Below are 17,900 nucleotides of genomic sequence, written 5' to 3'. Positions count from 1 at the left end.
TGCTCTTTGGAAACTTTCCAGACAATGGTTAAATTATAGCACTGTGTACCCTCAGACTCTAACAAACAAGGATACAGCGCAACCCTTCTGTGTGTGCTCCTTGCAATAAAATGCTGACCATTGTGCTTTTTTACTACAATGTGAAAGCAAAGGTGAAAGTACAGCACTGAGTTAAAGCACATACAAATACATGACCATTAAACATGCTGGACTGATTCATCGATGATAGGTAGGGTGATAATGGATTACTTAAAACGCCCTTGTAAAGAAACTTGGGAGTTACTGTTTAGGTGTTATGATGAAGATGTATCACAGGTGTTTGTGTCTGTGTTTATATAAGCACCAGACATCAGTGGGTTTATAGCAGAATATTCTTCAGTACCCTGGAGAGCTCATTTATCACACAACAGGGCCATTTTTTGATTTTCAAATGTTCTTATGCAAATACTTGATGATAAGAATGCATAAAAACTGTAGTGTGTGTTCATTTTAGCGCTTTAAGATAAATATGTCACATTTTATCATCAATATGTCATTATAGAAAAATGTTATCATGGGGGCTTTAAAAGTTTCCAGGTATGAAAGGCACTTTTTCAGGTATTAGTGACTCTAGTTTTTCTTATTCATCATTGATACTGTAAAATAGAGGACTCTGCATGGCAGACTCACGCTGGACTTCATGTGTATTAATGTTATTCAGGATCTTAAGGTCTCTCTGTGTGAAGACAAAACAAATTCATTAAAATCAACTATTAGGTAGATTATCTACGGTGACCTATAGCACAAATCTGACCTAAATGACTCAGTTTTCTCAAATGTCATTAAATTTTATCAGGTTTGTTGATTTGTCTAACAACTCAAGTCAAAACTGTTTAAAGTCATGAATTACATGCATATTGAACAATAATATATGATTAGATAAAATTTTTGGATACATTTTTGACAGTATCCTCTTTTGCTCACCAAGGGACGAAGTATTATAATTAAATAGCGTTGCATTTCATATTAGCGTTTCATCAATAATATTACAATTTAAAACAGATATGCAGTAGTACATTTCTATGTAATTTATTAATGTGATGGAAATCTCAATTATCAGCACTAATACTCTTCAGTGATGCTTCATAAATCATTTTATTTATGCTGATTTGCATAAATGATGCTGATAGCTATTTCTTATGAATTTTCTGTGTGGAAACAGTCATTTGTTATTCGGGATACTCTAACGCATAAAAAGCATTTTCTTGCAATAGAAATCTTTTTGTAACATTATAAATGTCTTCACTGTAACGTTCGATCAATTTAAAGCAGATCTTCTGGCTGAAAGTGTCTATACTAACCCGAAGATCCGATGAAGGAAAGACCACAGGACACAGGAGGTGTTTTGCATAATTTCATTCCTAATAGATTTCCTACATAATTTCTTTTTTTTGTTTGTTTTTTTTAGCTTTTGGTCTTGAGCAATCCAGCAAAATACTTTGCACTCTTACAAGTAATATCATAGGCACGTACATACAAAACATCCCGTTGTATTAGTATTCAGGATGGTAACATGTAAACATATTAAGTATCAATACAGCAAAACACATATATAAAAAAGTAATTCCTCTTCTCTTATGATTCAATATGATGGTGTTATAAATTAAAAGAATAAAATGCTACAGTATTACGACTGAATTAATACGATGTGTTTACGTAACTAGAACAATATGTGGTTATATTTCAGTCATGCACCTCATTTATAACACACCCTTCAGGGGTCTGAGCGACAACGACCCAAATCCCTGATCAACTCATGTGTAAGATATTATCATTTCAAACCGTTCCTGTAATAATTTAGCACCCTGAAGTTAGTTAATTTATTTATTTTTTTATTCGTTTGTCCTTGCTCATGCACTGAGGATCCTCCTGTGACAGTTGCAGCCTCCACCTGTTCTCTACCCTCTCACGGTCGTCTCCCCTTGCCTCTCCCAGATCCGTCACGGCACCAATTTATCTACCAGAAACCAGAACAGAGCTTTATTGTTCCCTCGGCCGCGGGTGTGTTATAGACAGATACAGATCTCAACAAGAGCTAGCTGAGAACATGTCGGACACATATCAGTTAGCCATAATGACATTTCGATACACCACAGTGACACTTGGAAGGTATATAAACGCAATAGCGATGGCATCTGATGTATGTCGGTCCAAACTGTCAACCCGGAAACGATAAAATCCAGAGTCCTGAGCTCCTCTAATTGAAGGAATAGCTGTTCACCCAAAAATGTAAAAAGTTGCTGAGAATTTACCGACCCTCGGGCCATCCAAGGTGCAGAAGAGTTTAATTTCTTCATCAGAACAGAGACATTTAGCTTTACAACACTTGCTCGCCAATGGATCCTCTGCGCTGAATGGGTGCCGTCACAAAAAGCACCACAATAATGCTTCGAGAGCAGAACCTAATGATGTGTCGTTTTGTGTCATAAGGCATTAATTGATGGACTGCAGTCGAATGGATTGCTTGTGAATTATTGTGGCGTTTTTATCAGCTGTTCGGCACACATTCACTGCAGAGAACCTATTGGTGAGCTAGTAATATGTAATGCTGCATGGACGGAGGTGAGTACATTTTCAGCTTTTTTATTATTGGGTGAATTATCCTTTTTAGCATCTGAAACTATCATTTCAGCTCCACCAAAAGAAGTTAGGAAGTGTTAGTGTTAACAAGGCCCGTCGGACAACAATAAGTGCTCCACCGTGTGGAGTTACGTGAGCACTGCATAAATATAAAGCGTCCTTTCTAGTTTCTCCTCTTGATCTTGAGATCTTTTGCATTGTAAAAAGTAACGAGTCCATCGAAATTTGTTCAGATGTAGCATGTTTAAGCTGAAATGTATGTTGTGTGTATGCATAGACAAAAATGTGTTTGAAATCGTGCCATTTAGACTAAAAAAAAAAAAGAAAAAGAGCTAGTTACATAGTTATCTTATGTAGAAATGTTGATGAACGAACCCGGCATTTACTGCATCAAAAAGGCCGACAGAATGTAAAAGACAAACAACTTAGGTGGATTTGATGCATTGTTCATTGTCCTGTCTGTGCACAAACAAACAAATTAGTCACCTGACTTGTGCTCATGTCCATGTATATAAGATCAGAAACATCATTAGACTACAACAGCAGGTTTAGTGTCAGAAAATGTGTCTGAGATAAACACAGATCACGTGGAACGCTTCAGTTTTCTTTGCTATTAAATATAATCCAAGTGGCTACATATACAGATTTTTTATGAAAGGTTTTCAAAGAAACCTATTGTTTTTACCATGGCCGCATTAATTAATTAATTCATTGAAATGTGTACTGTAAAACAGTAATATTGTGAAATATTATAACAGTTTTCTATTTGAATATACTTTAAAATATAGTTTATTCCTGTGACATGAAGTTGCATTTTCAGCATCATTACTCCAGTCTACAGTATCACATGATCCTTCAGAAATCATTCTAATAGGCTGATTTGATGCTCAGGAAACATTTCTGATTATTATCTTATTAGCAGTTGTGCTGTTTCATATTTTTAAGTGTCCTACTTCGTCTACTAATACTACTTTGATACTAATCTTTAAATGTCCCACTGTGTCTGTATTCACCCAAAACGTACATGAATGTAGCATTATTTCAAACTAAATACATAATAATACCACTGAAATATATAGCTCCTTCGCAAAAGAAGTAATGTTCTGATGTGAACGAACTTCAACATTCGTTCCTGCTAAAATGTATTTCTATGAACCGCTTTCTGTCATGAGACCTAAACGGGCTGGTGTCGGTTTGGTTAAAGATAAACAAGCACACTTAGTTTGAGTGCTTGTGGACAGAGGGACAAGACAAGCCCATACACTGGAAAGCACCACTGCCGCTTAGACGTGGGGAGGTTAGCGAATGCTCACGGGAGGAAATTCAGTTTCGTCGTCCAGACACACAGGCCCTGCTGCAAACTCGTGCTCGGGAATCACTTCGCCCTTCTTAGCTCCCCCATCCTCTGAGTAGCCTGAGACGAACACAGTTGAGCGGCCGTGAAAACAGAGCTGAAATGCGGAACGGCGTGTGTTCGAGTGTGCTGCTGTACCTGTGAGAGTGGCTGTAACGGGTCCAGAGGTGGGGATGGCCACGGTGGCAGCATAGGACTGGCATGCTTGCGGTGGCTCTGTGAGTTCGGATTTCTCAGTCTCCTCCCAGTCCTTATCTGATCCAAACAACCTGGGGGAGTTTTAGCAAAATATGGACTGTGTCTATACAACTGAAAAAGACATTTATGTTGTTTTGTACTACATTACAGTACATTACAGACCGACATTGCAGTCATAGTCAAACGAGTCTGCTTTAAAAATATCTACAACAAAGAGACCTCTTGTTCATGAATGAGCTGAATGAACTGGGTCAACACATTCATTATGAGGATTTTTGAGTCAGTGACTGAATGAGAGTTGTTTGCTCATGTGACATTTGAGATGATCTTATTCACAGCAACAATGGAAAAAGAGCAAAAGATATAAAATTACTGATGACCTCGAACCAGTTAAAATGCGTAATTAATAACTATTATTTAGGACTGGAGAAAAATTATAGCTTGTATGTGTGTGTGTGTGTGTGTGTGTGTGTGTGTATACAGTATATAGTTTTATTTTATTTATTTTTTATGATTTTGTCATTTATATTTTTTAACATTTCTATATTAATTTGATTTCAGATTTAGTTTAATTTTAAAGTAATTTTATTTGCTTTTCTACTTTTTATTACCTTTTTATTTGTTTTTATATTTCTGTTTACTGTTCATTTATTTTTAATATAGACTTAGTTTAATTTACATATTAATACTTTTAAAACTTTTAGGCAAGTAAAATTACAAACTGCTCCTTTTCAATACACATAAAAATACAGACACTAGTCGCCACCCTCTGGCTTAAGGATGTAAAATGCAAAAAAAAAAAAAAAAATCTATGAACAAATTTAACAGATTAAGACGACTTACCTGTGCTTCTGCACCAGAGTGCATTCACCCCCATCTTGAGGATCAATATTATAGATGAATAGCTGCCCATCAGAGGACGCCACAAGCAAACGTGGAAGCTTCTGGATTCTGATTGGTCAAGTGAAACCCATGAATGAGTTTTCTTTTCTCAGTAAATACAAGGTTAAGCTTTACAGATTGCAGTGCATTGGGTGCAGGACTCACGTTGCCAGGGCACAGACATTTTTCTGACCCGCCATCTGGAGTCGGACGGTGGCGAAGGCTCGGTCTTGACTCATCATGCCTGATACCTGTGCTGGGAGGTAGCTACTGGCTGCTGTGAACATCTTACCTACATACGCTGACCAAGAGGGAGCTTCCTCCTCCCCACTGCGAGAGAGACACAAACACACAGACGAACACAAACACAAACACTGACAAAGTTAAGATCTGTCAGTAAAAGCAGACGTACCGACTCATTCGTTTAGTTGTTTATTAAACAAATTGAGAGCAAAGAGCATTTTCAGTACCTTGGGCTGTGCTGTTCAAGCTTGAAAATGTGCACCGTCTCTGTATTGCTTGAGGCGCAGAGGAACTGAGCATCCGGGCTGAAGGAAAGGGAGCTGATGTTGACATACCTTGGGTGACACAGACACACACGGAGGTCAAAAATGTGAAGAAAAAAGGCTCACGCATACCACAGTTCACACAAACGCCTCCATCGCTGTACCTTTTCATTCCACGGCGAAACTCAAACAAGCGCAGTCCCTCTGGAACGGAGAAGACTCGAATCACTGTGCCCTAAAAAAGAAGTGGACAGATCAAAAACACATCTGTGTTGCATTACATATATTATCATTGTATAAATTATATTTAGCCTAAAGAATACTGAAGTCTATTCTAGAAACATACCAATTCAGCAACTTTTGCCACAGTTCCTAGCTTTGTTACATGTCTGCATATGTTCATTTGATTTGATTTTTTGATTCACCCTTCAACCAATGCTTTTTTTACTGCTATTAGAAAAAAAATATATACGAGGTAGCTTCATTTAAGTGTATTTTCTAGACCTGGATAATGTAGATGTCAATGTAGATAAATGTTTTTTTGATTAATATATTATGAATATTATATATTTTTGTTTTTAATCCTTAACTTAATTCCTTTCCAATCGATCAATTACTACTGGAGAGGTCATAGGGCCTTTGAAACGTTTTGTGGACATTGAGAAAAGGTTGAGGGCCACTGTTGCAGAGCATTTTTACTGTAGTGCATCAAAAAAAGTCAAATGAACAATTATTATAATTATAACAAAATATTATGTTATATTATTTATTTGTATTTAAATCAGCACAACATTCCTATAACAAATACTAGCATAAACATTTATGCAATATTTCTTTTTAGTATAACAGTATGTCATTTTTTTTTTTTTTTTTATCATGGTGATGGCAGTGTGGGATGTGCTTGAAATAAAAAAAAAAACAACCTTAAATCATTAAAGCCACAGTTTCTTTCCTATGGACTAAGTGTGTAAGATGACCCAGACATGCTCTTGACCAGTTTTGTGAGGTTCACTTGGCTGTGTTTCTATATAAACAGAGACTCTTTACCCTTTCAGAAGCACTGGCCAGTTTGGTGCCGGAAGCACTGAAGGTGATGGCAGCGAGTGGACTGTCATGAGCTGGAATCATGGTCACAGTGCTCTGAGACAAAGAAAAAGATTCAGTAACACTTTATTTTAGAGTAATTACCTAGTAAGTACTTAGTAGTTGCCGTTGTACTTACCTAAGGCAACATGTACTTACCATGTAACGAAGTTATGGAACAGTTTGTACTTACAGTTTGTAAATATGTATATGTAAAAGGCTGCTACACATTACACTTATAATGTTACACATATGTTACAGACAGAGTCTGTTACACAGCTACTTATGTAACCAAATCAATGTCACATATGTGTTGCAGACTTTATACAACTTAAGTGTACTTTGTGTGTATCTATACTGTACACCTCATCTGGCCGCACCTTAGTTTGATTTAACCCATTAGTACACAGCTTAAATTCATGCAATACCTTTCTAATTACTTTTAAATTACAGAACATTACACATAAGCTACTTAAAATAAAGTGTATCAAGATTGCACTTAAGTGTAGCTGTGTAAAAGTCTGTAACATATGTGTAACAGTAGCTGCATGTTACATCTACGTACTTACAAACTCTAATTACAAGCTGTTCCATAACTTAGTTACATGATAAGCACATTTTATTTAATTTAAGTACAACAGCTTCTATTAAGTACTAAGTAATAGGTAATTACTCTGTATCATGAAACCTTAAAATAAAGTGTTACCAAAGATTCAAACGGTGCATCACGACTAAAGATTAGTCATTTGTCTCATGTATAGCAACTAACTGAACCAAACGGAACTGCCAAAATGAGCTGCATAACTGGTCCTTGGACAATATTTTTACCAGATTGTTGGCATCATAGACAATAATTTCTCCGATGGTGTCACTTCCTGGATATGCCAAAAAAGAGTTGGAATGGTTGATGGAGAGAGCACAGAGACCTACAGAAACATCATACACAGTGTACAGACATTTTATATATTTGTAAACATATAAATACATACAAATCGATTAATATAAATTATAACTGATATTTTTAGGTGCACACACCTGATGGGTTGGATGGCGTGTTGAGAAGGGTCTTCAGGAGTTTCATGTCTTTTATATTGTGGATATAAATGGATTCCTCCAGACAGACAACCAGTCTCTGCCACGAATAACACACAAAAACAAATGAAACATTCGCGAAACAAACCACGCTATTAAAGAACAGAGACAAGCCTTCGCCTATTCAGCTGCATAATTGATAATTGGCAGGTGTTTTGCTGCAGCACAGCTGTGTTGTGTGTTACCTGTCTGTTTAGACGCACTGCAAGAATGTTGTTCGAGTAGCTGTAGTTGCAGATCTCGGTGCCCTTTTTGAAGTGGTAGACATTCATGCGACGTGGCATGGACTGACTCACCACCACAACCAGGCTGCTGGAGAAAAGCCTTTCCACGATATACACGTCTGGAGTTTCTGCTGAAGGGGAGCAGAGGAAAGGACACATTAACAGAAACATACGGTCAATAAGCCACACGTGCAGCTGATGTACAAGCTTGTTTTATATAGAGCTTTACACGATACATTCATATACACAATACAAATTGCTTAAGGTAACAGAACCATGAAAACAATGCAAATGCTAATAAATGATACAAACGTCTTTTAATGTGAGACACATTCTGCTGTAAAGCAGCTCTAACAAGACAATAATGTCATTATTTAGCTCTGATAAGATTAGTGTTGATTTAGTTCGGTTTAGCGAATGTGTAAAGTTCATAAATTATAAAACAATTAATTTTACTATATGTAATTGTGGAAAAGTCAACAGTGTCTTCAGCTCAGTTTAATAACAGAGCAAGATTCTAAAATCTATTATGGAACAAATTATATTCAGCCGTGAACAGAGCTGTGTAAAGATAACAGTGTCATTTTCCCGGCTCAGTTCGGTTCAAGTTTTGTTCTCGTGTGATAGTGTCAGCGTGGCCAAATGCATAATGTTGCCAGTGGTGTCGGTGGAAAGAAACCCAAAGTCTATCAGAGGACAGAAATGGAGATAAAATGACTTTTAAAGAAGGTAGTAACGTCCACGAACATTCAGTCATTATCTGTCATGCAAATGATTGTGTGAATTGAAAATTGTCATTATGTACCTTTACTAATCGGTGTAAACATTCTTTTTAAAGAAATAGAAACATAAAAGTTTGTCGATGATACGAGGCAGTGGTAATTATTACATTTTTTGATTGTAACTTCAAAATGCTATTTTTTATTCAGACTCTTTATTTACCTTTATTGTATTTTAACCCTATGACTTTCCAAGCATACCTTTTATACTGCACACATTATCAAAACCGGCTGTTTCTCTGTCTTCAGCTTTTTTCCAACCAGAAATCTCTGAATGACTTTGTTGTGGACCGCAGATACGATCTCAAACACATAAGGGTGTTGCCACCAGGTACAATGAACCAGCCGGCTATTCTGACTCCATTAAATAAGACAGGATCACGTATGGGTTCGGAGAGACAACTCTTTACATAAAACGACTCCAAAGTCAAATGTCTTCTCACGTCTTTCTCAACACAATACAAAGGAAATGAGATGGCATTTTCAGTTTATGTAGTAAGTGATTTGCAAGAAAGTAGCTACACCCTATGATGATGACTATATTATACGGCACGTGTTGGTTCCACCTATTGCATGGAAGTTTGGTAGACAACTATACATGCCCGAATTATCACATTTAAACTAAAAAAAGAATGGGAGGATGTCTCACTGCTCTCATGAATGCAGTCCAGTTTGTCCACTGAGGTCACAGAGAATAGTCTGTATCCAGTTTTAGTGCCCACGGCCAGAGACCTGCAGAAACAATGAGATCTGAGGTTGCATCAAATCTGTTAAATAAGAGCATCCACAGTTCTGTATCTAGTTCACTTGTGCATATGCAGCTTATAGTATATATGTTCTTCTTTTTTGGTGTGAGTCCCTAGGCTGATACAACACATAATGAAATAACACACTGATGTACTGGCAGACAGGCTTAATATTACTGCTTAATATTTCAGTAGCAAGCAAAGTTTCTCTACATCATAACAGAAGTCCTGACGCAAGTTAGAAACATTTTGTGTAACTCTCAACAAAGGTTGTTAGTAATTATTTAGCTTTTATGTAAACACAATAGTTTAAGTCTGTTCCATGGACCTATTTAGTTAAGGAAATAAGATCCACATCTGTTTCGCAGGCTCCTCATTCCTTTAGACGAAGTTGTTCATGTCAGATCTTGTGCTTAGCATGTCCTTTCCTACTTTTATTGAAGAACATAAGTACGTCTCCACCGTCACTGACCACGCTGCTGAAACCCAAAACAAAACCTTGTGTTTAGAGCAGGACTTCAATAACTGTGTCTGACATGTGTTGGCAATTACCGCTGTGTCTAACACCCTGTATATAAAATAAGAAGATTCAGATTTTTCTCATACAAATGTGTATTGCCCGAAGAGACACAGACCACGTCCATCTCAAATGAGCGGTGTGTCAGATCACCTGACTCTCAGTGTCATGTTGTGCGTTAGATTTGCTGTGCTTGACTTTTTAAGACAAGAAACCAGTGTGATCAACTGCTAGAAAAGAGGACGCAAGCGGGTCACCTTGTCAGGAGACTGTGGACTGATCAATAAGACCACACAATAATGCAATTTGTTTATCCTCTATAAAAACGAAGAATAAAGCCCAATGCTTGGTTAAAATACAGAGTAAAGACACAACAGAGCATAATTTGTGCTTATTTAGCCCCTAACACCAAAATATGTCATTTCTACTGCCGACAAACAGTATTGCATCTAAAATAAATGTTTTTGTTTACATAATGTGTTTGTGAACGCTGTTCATTTTTGATGTATATATATGAATACCTACACGTGCATGTGCATATTTAAGCAAAATATGTTATAGCCTAATGATATGTAAAATATTTGTATTTATACACAATATGAATTGAGGATATAATACGTATATATTATAGGTATTTATATATACATAACACATTTACAAAGTACACATACATGCAGTATATTATGTGATTTTTATTTTATTTAGGATGCTATTAATCACGAATGGTTTGACAGCACTGACGCCACCTCTGAGACTAAACCAAATGCCACTTAAGACGTGCTTCTTTGCCGCATTTGCAGTCTAAATTTGCACTAAGTTTCATACACACTTTACAAACAACCCGAGTAGACTCGTTGTGTGTTTATTGCAGTGTTCGTGTTTGTTGTAGTTGTACGTTTATCTCATTTAAAGTACTATCCCGCAGCCAGAAACAAAACAAGGCACAAACAGCACTGAAACAACGCCTCATCATGCAAAACACCGTTATAACACAGTGATTAGCCTTTTATGGATATGTAATAATCAAAATAGCCAACTAACTGCGGACAATCCTTTAAGCAAAGGTGACATTCCCTCTAGTAGGGTTTATCGCGGTTAATAGCATCTTAGAAATATCCGCCTCGACAGATGATGCAAGACTGGTCTGCAGATGTGCGGCGCTTACGTGGAGTCCTGGTTGAAGGAGGCGCAGCACAGCCCCGGCCCAACATCTCCGGTCTCCATCCCGATTCCCAACGACCTCCTTCCCTCCCTCCGCCCTGGATCGGAGGCCTGGGATCGGCTGGACCGCTCGGAAAGATAGTGGCAAAGCGTAGACCTACTGAGGAAAAACTGGATGGTCCGGATAAAGTGGAAGACGAATACTCCGACGCTTCGACTGTTCTTCCGCCTCACATTAATGAATTAAAACGCGAGTTTTTCGTACATTTACGACTTCAAGCGGAGCAGAGAGAATGAAGCAAAACAAAACCAGCTGATCGTTGTTGCGTCACATCAACATCACATACTAGTGGTGGAAGAAAATGCGCCGTGTTGTCGTCTGTCTGAGCTCCGATTGGCCGAGTCAACGAAGACAGACGCTGATTGGCTGTAAGTGCGGAATTAAGTCGAAAGGGGGCGTGGTTTGGGTGTACAGTATTGTATTATTCAGAGAATTTAAACGCATAAAAAATTTCCACGAATACAGTTATGACAGAGTCATTCACAACCTTTTCCTCTGGTCTGCAATGCTTATTAGTCTAAGGAAGTCAGACTCATTTCCGCGAATCATTTCTTTCGAACAGTTCATGGTTTTGACTCGACTCGGTGATTCTTAAACGTCATCACGTGATTTTTGATAGTCTTTAATTTGTGACCCTGAACCGCGTAACCAGTCTTAAACTGCACGGGTTTTTTTTCTTTTATACCAAAAATCATTAGGATATTAAGTAAACACTGTGTTCTATGAAGATATGTTGTAAATTTGCATTGCAAAGAACTTTATCTGGACAACGTTAAAAGCTATTTTCTCAATATATAGATTTTTTTAGCACCCTCAGATTTCAGATTTTAAAATAGTTGTATCTCGGCCACATATTATCCTATCCTAAAAATACATTGATGAAAAGCATATTTATTCAGCTTTTATGTGTTTTTTTGGTCCAGGGTCACATATTAATCATTAAAACATTCCAAGAATCCATTTCAGTGTTGCTGTTTGTGTCATCTTTTTCTGATGACGTTTAATTAAAAATCGCTTTTATTGAAATATCATGCATTCCAGCTCAGATTTTTTTGCACCAATTATGTTGCTTTTAAAATATATTAAACATAATAAAACAGAAAATATGTCAGAAACATAACACAAATTTTATTTGTGTCTCTCAGTTTTTCACAATTTTAATGTCTTTTCATTACAAAATGCGTAACTGTAATACAGTCAAGTAATTTTGGAATGTTTTATTCTTATTTCCGCTTTGAACTTTCTCCTCACTACATCGGCTCTGATGGCTCACTCATAGTTATTTGTATCTAACAATCTTCTGCAGTACTGCAACAAGAGAGAGCGAAACGAATTCACCCAACTTTTTAAAGAATGATTTCTTTATTTGTTTGTTGATTTTTTTTTTTTTTTGGTCAAATCTAAATTTTTATTACAATAGCAGCACATTTGGTGTAAAAAAAAAATTATTATAGTCATTGCATACACTGTTAATTCTCTTTTTGGTGCTAAATAATCATTTTTATGTTTGCTTATTTTCGAAAACCTGGGTTCAGTGTTAAGATGAATTAATACTGCATGACAAAAACTACTGCATACCACACATTTGGGATCGGCCATCTAACATTCCATAGCAATGAAATATCATATTAATCATAATAAAATCAACCGGCTTTAATCACTTTAATGTGTAACTTTTGTAGTAAAGGCTAAGAGGTTTCTGAGAAACAAACAAACTTATAAAGATGATCCTCAATTATTATTGTTGTTTTCTGCTCTTTCCAGATCCCATGGTGTTTCAGTGCTAAAGAAAAAATTAAAGAGGAAAACGTTTAATACTTTTTAAATCGTTATGATAATGCTTAAGCAATCTAGTGTTAAACAGTACAAATTAAAATATTGTTTAATTGTCTAAAATATCAAAATATTGTTTCATGACAATACAATACCTTAAAATCCCAGACAACCATGGCACCATCTAAGCCCACACTGCTGAATTTCTCCACCTTGGCTTTCGGCCCTTCCAGAGTACACAGCTGACTACAGTAGAAACAAAGTATCAGCAAACTGCAATGCAATTTCTCCCAAATGTGAGCAAAATGCAAAAGGTGCTAAAATAGACTGTGCTTGCAGACGTCAAGCCTTATATTACGTGATGCTGTTCTGATGCAGACTGCCCAACCCAGTTTCCTCCTCCTCAGTAGTTGCTTTTTTGTCCAAATTACGGAAATGCTGCATGGCTGACATGTTACCCTTGGAGCTCTGCTTGGGAATGTCCACTTTCTTCACAAACTCCAGGCATCCAAGACCCTTGTATGAGAACTGATAAGGGCAACAGTCGTGGCCCTAAAATCCCCACCACAGACACACGCACAAGGAATTAATATTAAACAGTGGTAGGAAAACACGATGGCACGTCCACATCCAATGATCATGTCACATCCTGTCAAATGAGATTACTTCATGTATTATATGTGTGCTTGTTTCCATGACAGTAGAGGTAAAATGTACATATCCCATTTGAAAGTTGTGAACTATGCCATTTCTTAGAAATTAGTTTTGTTCCCTCAGTTATCACAAGCTCTATTTTCTGGTAGTTCATAACGCTCTTTTGCTGCTAATAGAGCAAGTGTATAATTTTTTTTTTCTCCATCATTTAAACTCATTGAAAACCTTTTAAACTGTGTCTCGCTACAGTGCTTTGTCTTAACCTTTTTACATTTATTTTTTAAAACACGGAGAGCAACAATTTTATATCTCAGTACGGAACGGTAAGTAACAGAAAATGCCTCACCGCAGCTACAATCTCTGTCTCACTCACATACAGCACGCTCAGCAAAGGAAGATGTCCTGTTGTCAGCTGAGTAACCCTGCAATGCACAAAATTTCATATGTAGGCAGTCTAAAAGTGACGGCTAAAGGTCATACTGTGCATATTATTAATTTCAGGCATGCAGCAAACTCCAGTGGTTTTAATGGAGGCAAGGATAATTAGTATCCATTTATTTTAGTTTGATTTTACTTTCTGTGTATATAAGGAAATGGAGTTCTACAAATTAAGCTAATTATTATTTGTGATTGCTGGTCTTACTCCTTTCCCTGTGTGGCATCTGCTACACTGATGGCGCTGTTGTGGCTAACCCAGGCCAGAGCATCACCAGACGGGGAGAAACAGACGCTGTGTACCCAGCCGCCACACTCTTTATACTCCAGAAGCACCTCTCCAAAGGGCATTTTCGACCCCCAGGGTGTTGGTCCAGGCTTGTCCTCGATGTCCTTGATATATGCAGAAAAAATTCTACACCAATGAAAAGACCTATGTTACCAAAAAGTGGATTGGAAAGCAGCATGGTGCGAAAGCAGTCTGAATATTCAAACCTGCAGTTCAGATCAGCTGAGCCAGCTGCCAGCAGAACATTATTGGGATGCCAGTCTAGACTCAGAACAGTGGAGTTAATGGGTTTCTTGATATGCTTACTTAGCCACCTATAGAGTCAATCAGGAACAGAGATTGCACAAGAGATGTGGCTATGGATGAGATAATACATATGTGAACATATGTGTATTTTTTTTTTTGCACTTTCATTTTACAGATTATACAATAGTTGTTTCTGGGCCAAATACATACATCATCCAATCATAAAAATAAATCTCTGTTTCGAAAAATTGACCCTTATGACTGGTTTTGTGGTCCAGGGTCACATATATTTAGCAACAACTCTCTCAGTCAGTAAAGAAATAAAAAAATAAGGTTAAAAGGTCTTATAAAAGCAGGTCTCACCAGTCATTCTCTTTTTCAAAGTAGCATACTGAAATAAGTTTAGCCCCACTTCCAAGAGCAAACTTGTTCTCGAGTGGTGACCACTTGACACATGTGGCAGCTCGATTAATGCGAACCAGGACCAAAGTCGGCTTCCAAACCCCATCCTTAAGTGTCCATACATAGGCATTCCTATCTGAGGCACAGGTCACTATACGGTTGGACTCTGGGGCCCAGTCAATCCCTAAAAATGAAATCAATTGTTAGAGATGTTTTAGTTGCACTTTATTTTACAGTACGTGAACTTACATGTACTTACAGTGTACTTATAGTGTACTTAAAAAAGTACTGTTAATATAACTACATGGGGTAGGGTTAGGTTTAGGGGTAGGTTCAGGGTTAGCACCTAGTTTTTACCTATAGTAACTGAAATTACTGTAATAAATACATAGCATGTACATAAGTAACAGGACTGATGTTTTTTTATTATTATTGTTTTCTATATGTATTGTAAATATGTAAATCCTGTGCTGTAAAATAGGGTATATGTCAAACACATGACCAAAATCAAAGTCTTTTTCATAGATGTTGACAGATAGAACTGATGTTAATATCTATGTACTAACCTAATTTTTGTTCGTTTTCTGTTAGAATGTTAGAAAGGGGAAAATCTTTTGGTTACAATGTTAGAGAGAGGAAAAAACGTTTAGATTTCGGCCTGCAAGTGTTGGATGTTGGTTATGCACATCTTTGAAGGCATCTTTATTAAAACAAAAGATTCGAACCAGAAGTGACAAGCCCTGTTTAACAGGAAGTTTGCTGCACACAACCCCTATAGCGCAGTTGTAGTAAATATAGTCAATTTAAATCTTATCCAAATTCATCTCTTTTCTAAATGCATGTTATTGATGTTATGAAATTTATTTTCCCTTTCATAATTGCATTCAGATCTGCCTCCATCCAGTCAATAATTGTGTATTGAACCTTATTGAACCTTAAAATTTATGTCACAATACAGAAACTGTCTGTCTTCTTTCATTGTGACTAAGTTCCAGTTTAATACTCAGACTTTAGTTGAAGCCTTTGATTGGTGCACTGAGATGTTTGTTTTATGGGTCAGTCTCACAGTATCTGTGGGTTAATGACTAATGTGGCAGCTATTCTCTTTGTCTTACCTGTGATTCGCCCACTGTGTTCCGTCAGTTCATGAATCTTAGTCCATTCCTTTCCTTTCTTTTGGTAAATGTGCACAATGTTGCTGTTGGGACTTATTGCAATTTCTAATAATAAAAATAAATTATACATTATTATTATTTTAAAGTTTTATGCACATAAAATAGACCTGAAAATTGTTCTGCTACAAAATGTATGAAGCAGCATTGTTGCGGTACGTTCATAGCAAACTGATGATTCATATGAAGAAGTGCAGCTTTTCTCCCAAAGACAATCTGATATTCCTCTGAGTAGATTATAATGGATGAAAATGGAACTGCAGGCAGCAACATTAGGAGCCTGAAGGGATGTAATTTGTATTGAAATGTAGCTCGACTAGTTTTCTCTTACGTGTCCGGTCCTTGTTCCAGGCATGACAAGACAGAGGCTCCAATCCAAAGCTATAGAGGGACATGTTTCAACAGGGAAACCCTGGAATGCACCGCAGATGTTAAGAAGAGCATGCAATCAGGAAAATGAATGTGACTAAAAAAGGAAGACAGAGTGTTGTTAGCTCAGAGTTCTCCACCCAAATGTTCTTGTTGTTTATTTTTCTAAATAGTATAATTTGTCCTTGGTTAGCCATTTTCATTCACACAGTACACTAGTATTACAGTTACATTACCGAAATACAACATTTCCACAATTACAAGTGAATTAAAAAATTAATTCTGCATACAATGTTCAGTACTACAAAAGAGCCACGCTTCTCTAACAAATTCTTATTAAAATAGAGTTCATTTACAGTAGAATGGCATGACTGAGCAGTGATTGCAGATTTGTACAGCAAACAACAACTCTACCTGACTATGGAAAATTAACTATGCCCTCACCTTAATCTCTTCCTCTCTTTTGCTAGATAGTGATATTTCCTATATCCTTGTGCTGGAGAGTTGTTGGAAGGCTATGTTCGTGGACTCTGGGCAGTCGACACGAATGAGGCTGAGCTGTTGTAAGAAGGGCTGCAGAAGCAGCAGGGAGGAGATAAGAGAGGGTGTGTCTATATATTCTGATATAGGCACCTGGGCTGTATGATCTTATGATAATGTGTTTAAAAATAGTGTTTTTTTTCACTTAAATGTTTTTTTTTCCTGCAAAAATTAAAATTCCATTATCATTTACTCACCTTAATGTTGTTCTAAAAGCTGTGTTGTCTTCTTACTTTTGTGGAACATACAAGAAGATATCTTGAGAATTTCTGGTTTGGTTTAACTACAGATATTCCTCAATGTTCTTTTGTGTTTCACAGAAGAAAGGAAGTCATGCAGCTTTGGATTTGGAAATTAAATGTTGACAGTGTTTTCATTTTTGGGTGAGCTATGCTTGACGTATTGTGTTTTAGTTCTTACGTAAATACTTCTTACTGCTTGTATTCTTGTATTATATTATCCTTTGTAAGTCGGTATGAGTAAAAGTATATGCCACAAAACATGGTTACTACTCTAACCACAATAAAAGCATGGTATTTTTTATGCAAGGGGCAGTTAAATTATGGATTCCATTATCAGAGACATGTGGGTGTACCGGTTAAGTATTAGTTTTGTTGAAGTAAGGCAGTGGTGGTTATGACCCTGGCTGAATAAGGACAACACTAGGATTGGGTTTATGTACAGAGTTGTTAACCTTTTCAGCTGTCATTAGATCCAAATCACACAGGCCCTCAGTTTTAAACACATGTAAAATAAAACCTGTTCTTTTGAAATTCAATACCATGGCAAGGGAACTGC

The 17,900-nt window shown here is 36.9% G+C and overlaps 2 protein-coding genes across 12 annotated transcripts; both read right to left on the bottom strand.

The window, feature by feature from the left end:
* Positions 1-1,380: 1,380 nt before the first annotated feature.
* On the bottom strand, positions 1,381-11,512 carry wipi1 (WD repeat domain, phosphoinositide interacting 1). Of its 10 annotated transcripts, none has more exons than XM_043234940.1 (14): positions 11,166-11,510; positions 9,812-9,962; positions 9,387-9,469; positions 7,920-8,089; positions 7,678-7,774; positions 7,471-7,568; positions 6,607-6,699; positions 5,724-5,794; positions 5,524-5,631; positions 5,219-5,383; positions 5,015-5,122; positions 4,112-4,242; positions 3,933-4,033; positions 1,381-1,996 (listed from the first exon to the last, which is right to left on the bottom strand). In XM_043234940.1, the coding sequence occupies exons 4-14, from the start codon at positions 8,016-8,018 to the stop codon at positions 1,946-1,948; spliced, it is 1,122 nt and encodes a 373-aa protein (XP_043090875.1). In that variant the 5' UTR covers positions 8,019-8,089; positions 9,387-9,469; positions 9,812-9,962; positions 11,166-11,510; the 3' UTR covers positions 1,381-1,945. The 10 variants fall into 10 exon arrangements, with proteins under 10 accessions (XP_043090875.1, XP_043090878.1, XP_043090876.1 ...); XM_043234943.1 differs by having other exon boundaries at positions 7,920-8,086; XM_043234941.1 differs by having other exon boundaries at positions 9,812-9,959.
* Positions 11,513-12,330: 818 nt separating this feature from the next.
* zgc:86896 (uncharacterized protein LOC415190 homolog) lies at positions 12,331-17,141 on the bottom strand. 2 transcript variants are annotated; one of them, XM_043234945.1, is made up of 10 exons: positions 17,007-17,141; positions 16,525-16,605; positions 16,137-16,241; positions 14,983-15,205; positions 14,580-14,687; positions 14,293-14,499; positions 13,996-14,071; positions 13,354-13,547; positions 13,151-13,241; positions 12,331-13,005 (listed from the first exon to the last, which is right to left on the bottom strand). In XM_043234945.1, the coding sequence occupies exons 2-10, from the start codon at positions 16,586-16,588 to the stop codon at positions 13,000-13,002; spliced, it is 1,074 nt and encodes a 357-aa protein (XP_043090880.1). In that variant the 5' UTR covers positions 16,589-16,605; positions 17,007-17,141; the 3' UTR covers positions 12,331-12,999. The 2 variants fall into 2 exon arrangements, with proteins under 2 accessions (XP_043090880.1, XP_043090879.1); XM_043234944.1 differs by having other exon boundaries at positions 16,525-16,659; positions 17,007-17,133.
* Positions 17,142-17,900: the final 759 nt, after the last annotated feature.

Source organism: Puntigrus tetrazona, chromosome 3, assembly GCF_018831695.1.
Source record: "Puntigrus tetrazona isolate hp1 chromosome 3, ASM1883169v1, whole genome shotgun sequence".
In the NCBI taxonomy this organism is placed as follows: domain Eukaryota; kingdom Metazoa; phylum Chordata; class Actinopteri; order Cypriniformes; family Cyprinidae; genus Puntigrus; species Puntigrus tetrazona.
The sequence above is the reverse complement of the archived record's forward strand: the minus strand, read 5'-3'. Positions and strand labels throughout refer to the sequence as shown.

Bases quoted from the DNA above. Each gene is read 5' to 3' on its own strand.
- wipi1 (XM_043234933.1), bottom strand. From the start codon at position 11,224: ATGGAGACCGGAGATGTTGGGCCGGGGCTGTGCTGCGCCTCCTTCAAC. The intron at 9,470-11,165 runs GTAAGCGCCGCA...TTGTTTCTGCAG, and splicing joins TCCTTCAACCAGGACTCCAC to GTCTCTGGCCGTGGGCACTA. The intron at 5,384-5,523 runs GTACTGAAAATG...TCTCTCTCGCAG, and splicing joins CTTGAACAGCACAGCCCAAG to TGGGGAGGAGGAAGCTCCCT.
- zgc:86896 (XM_043234945.1), bottom strand. From the start codon at position 16,588: ATGTCCCTCTATAGCTTTGGATTGGAGCCTCTGTCTTGTCATGCCTGG. The intron at 13,548-13,995 runs GTGAGGCATTTT...TGGGGATTTTAG, and splicing joins AGACAGAGATTGTAGCTGCG to GGCCACGACTGTTGCCCTTA. The intron at 13,242-13,353 runs GTAATATAAGGC...TTTCTACTGTAG, and splicing joins CTGCATCAGAACAGCATCAC to TCAGCTGTGTACTCTGGAAG.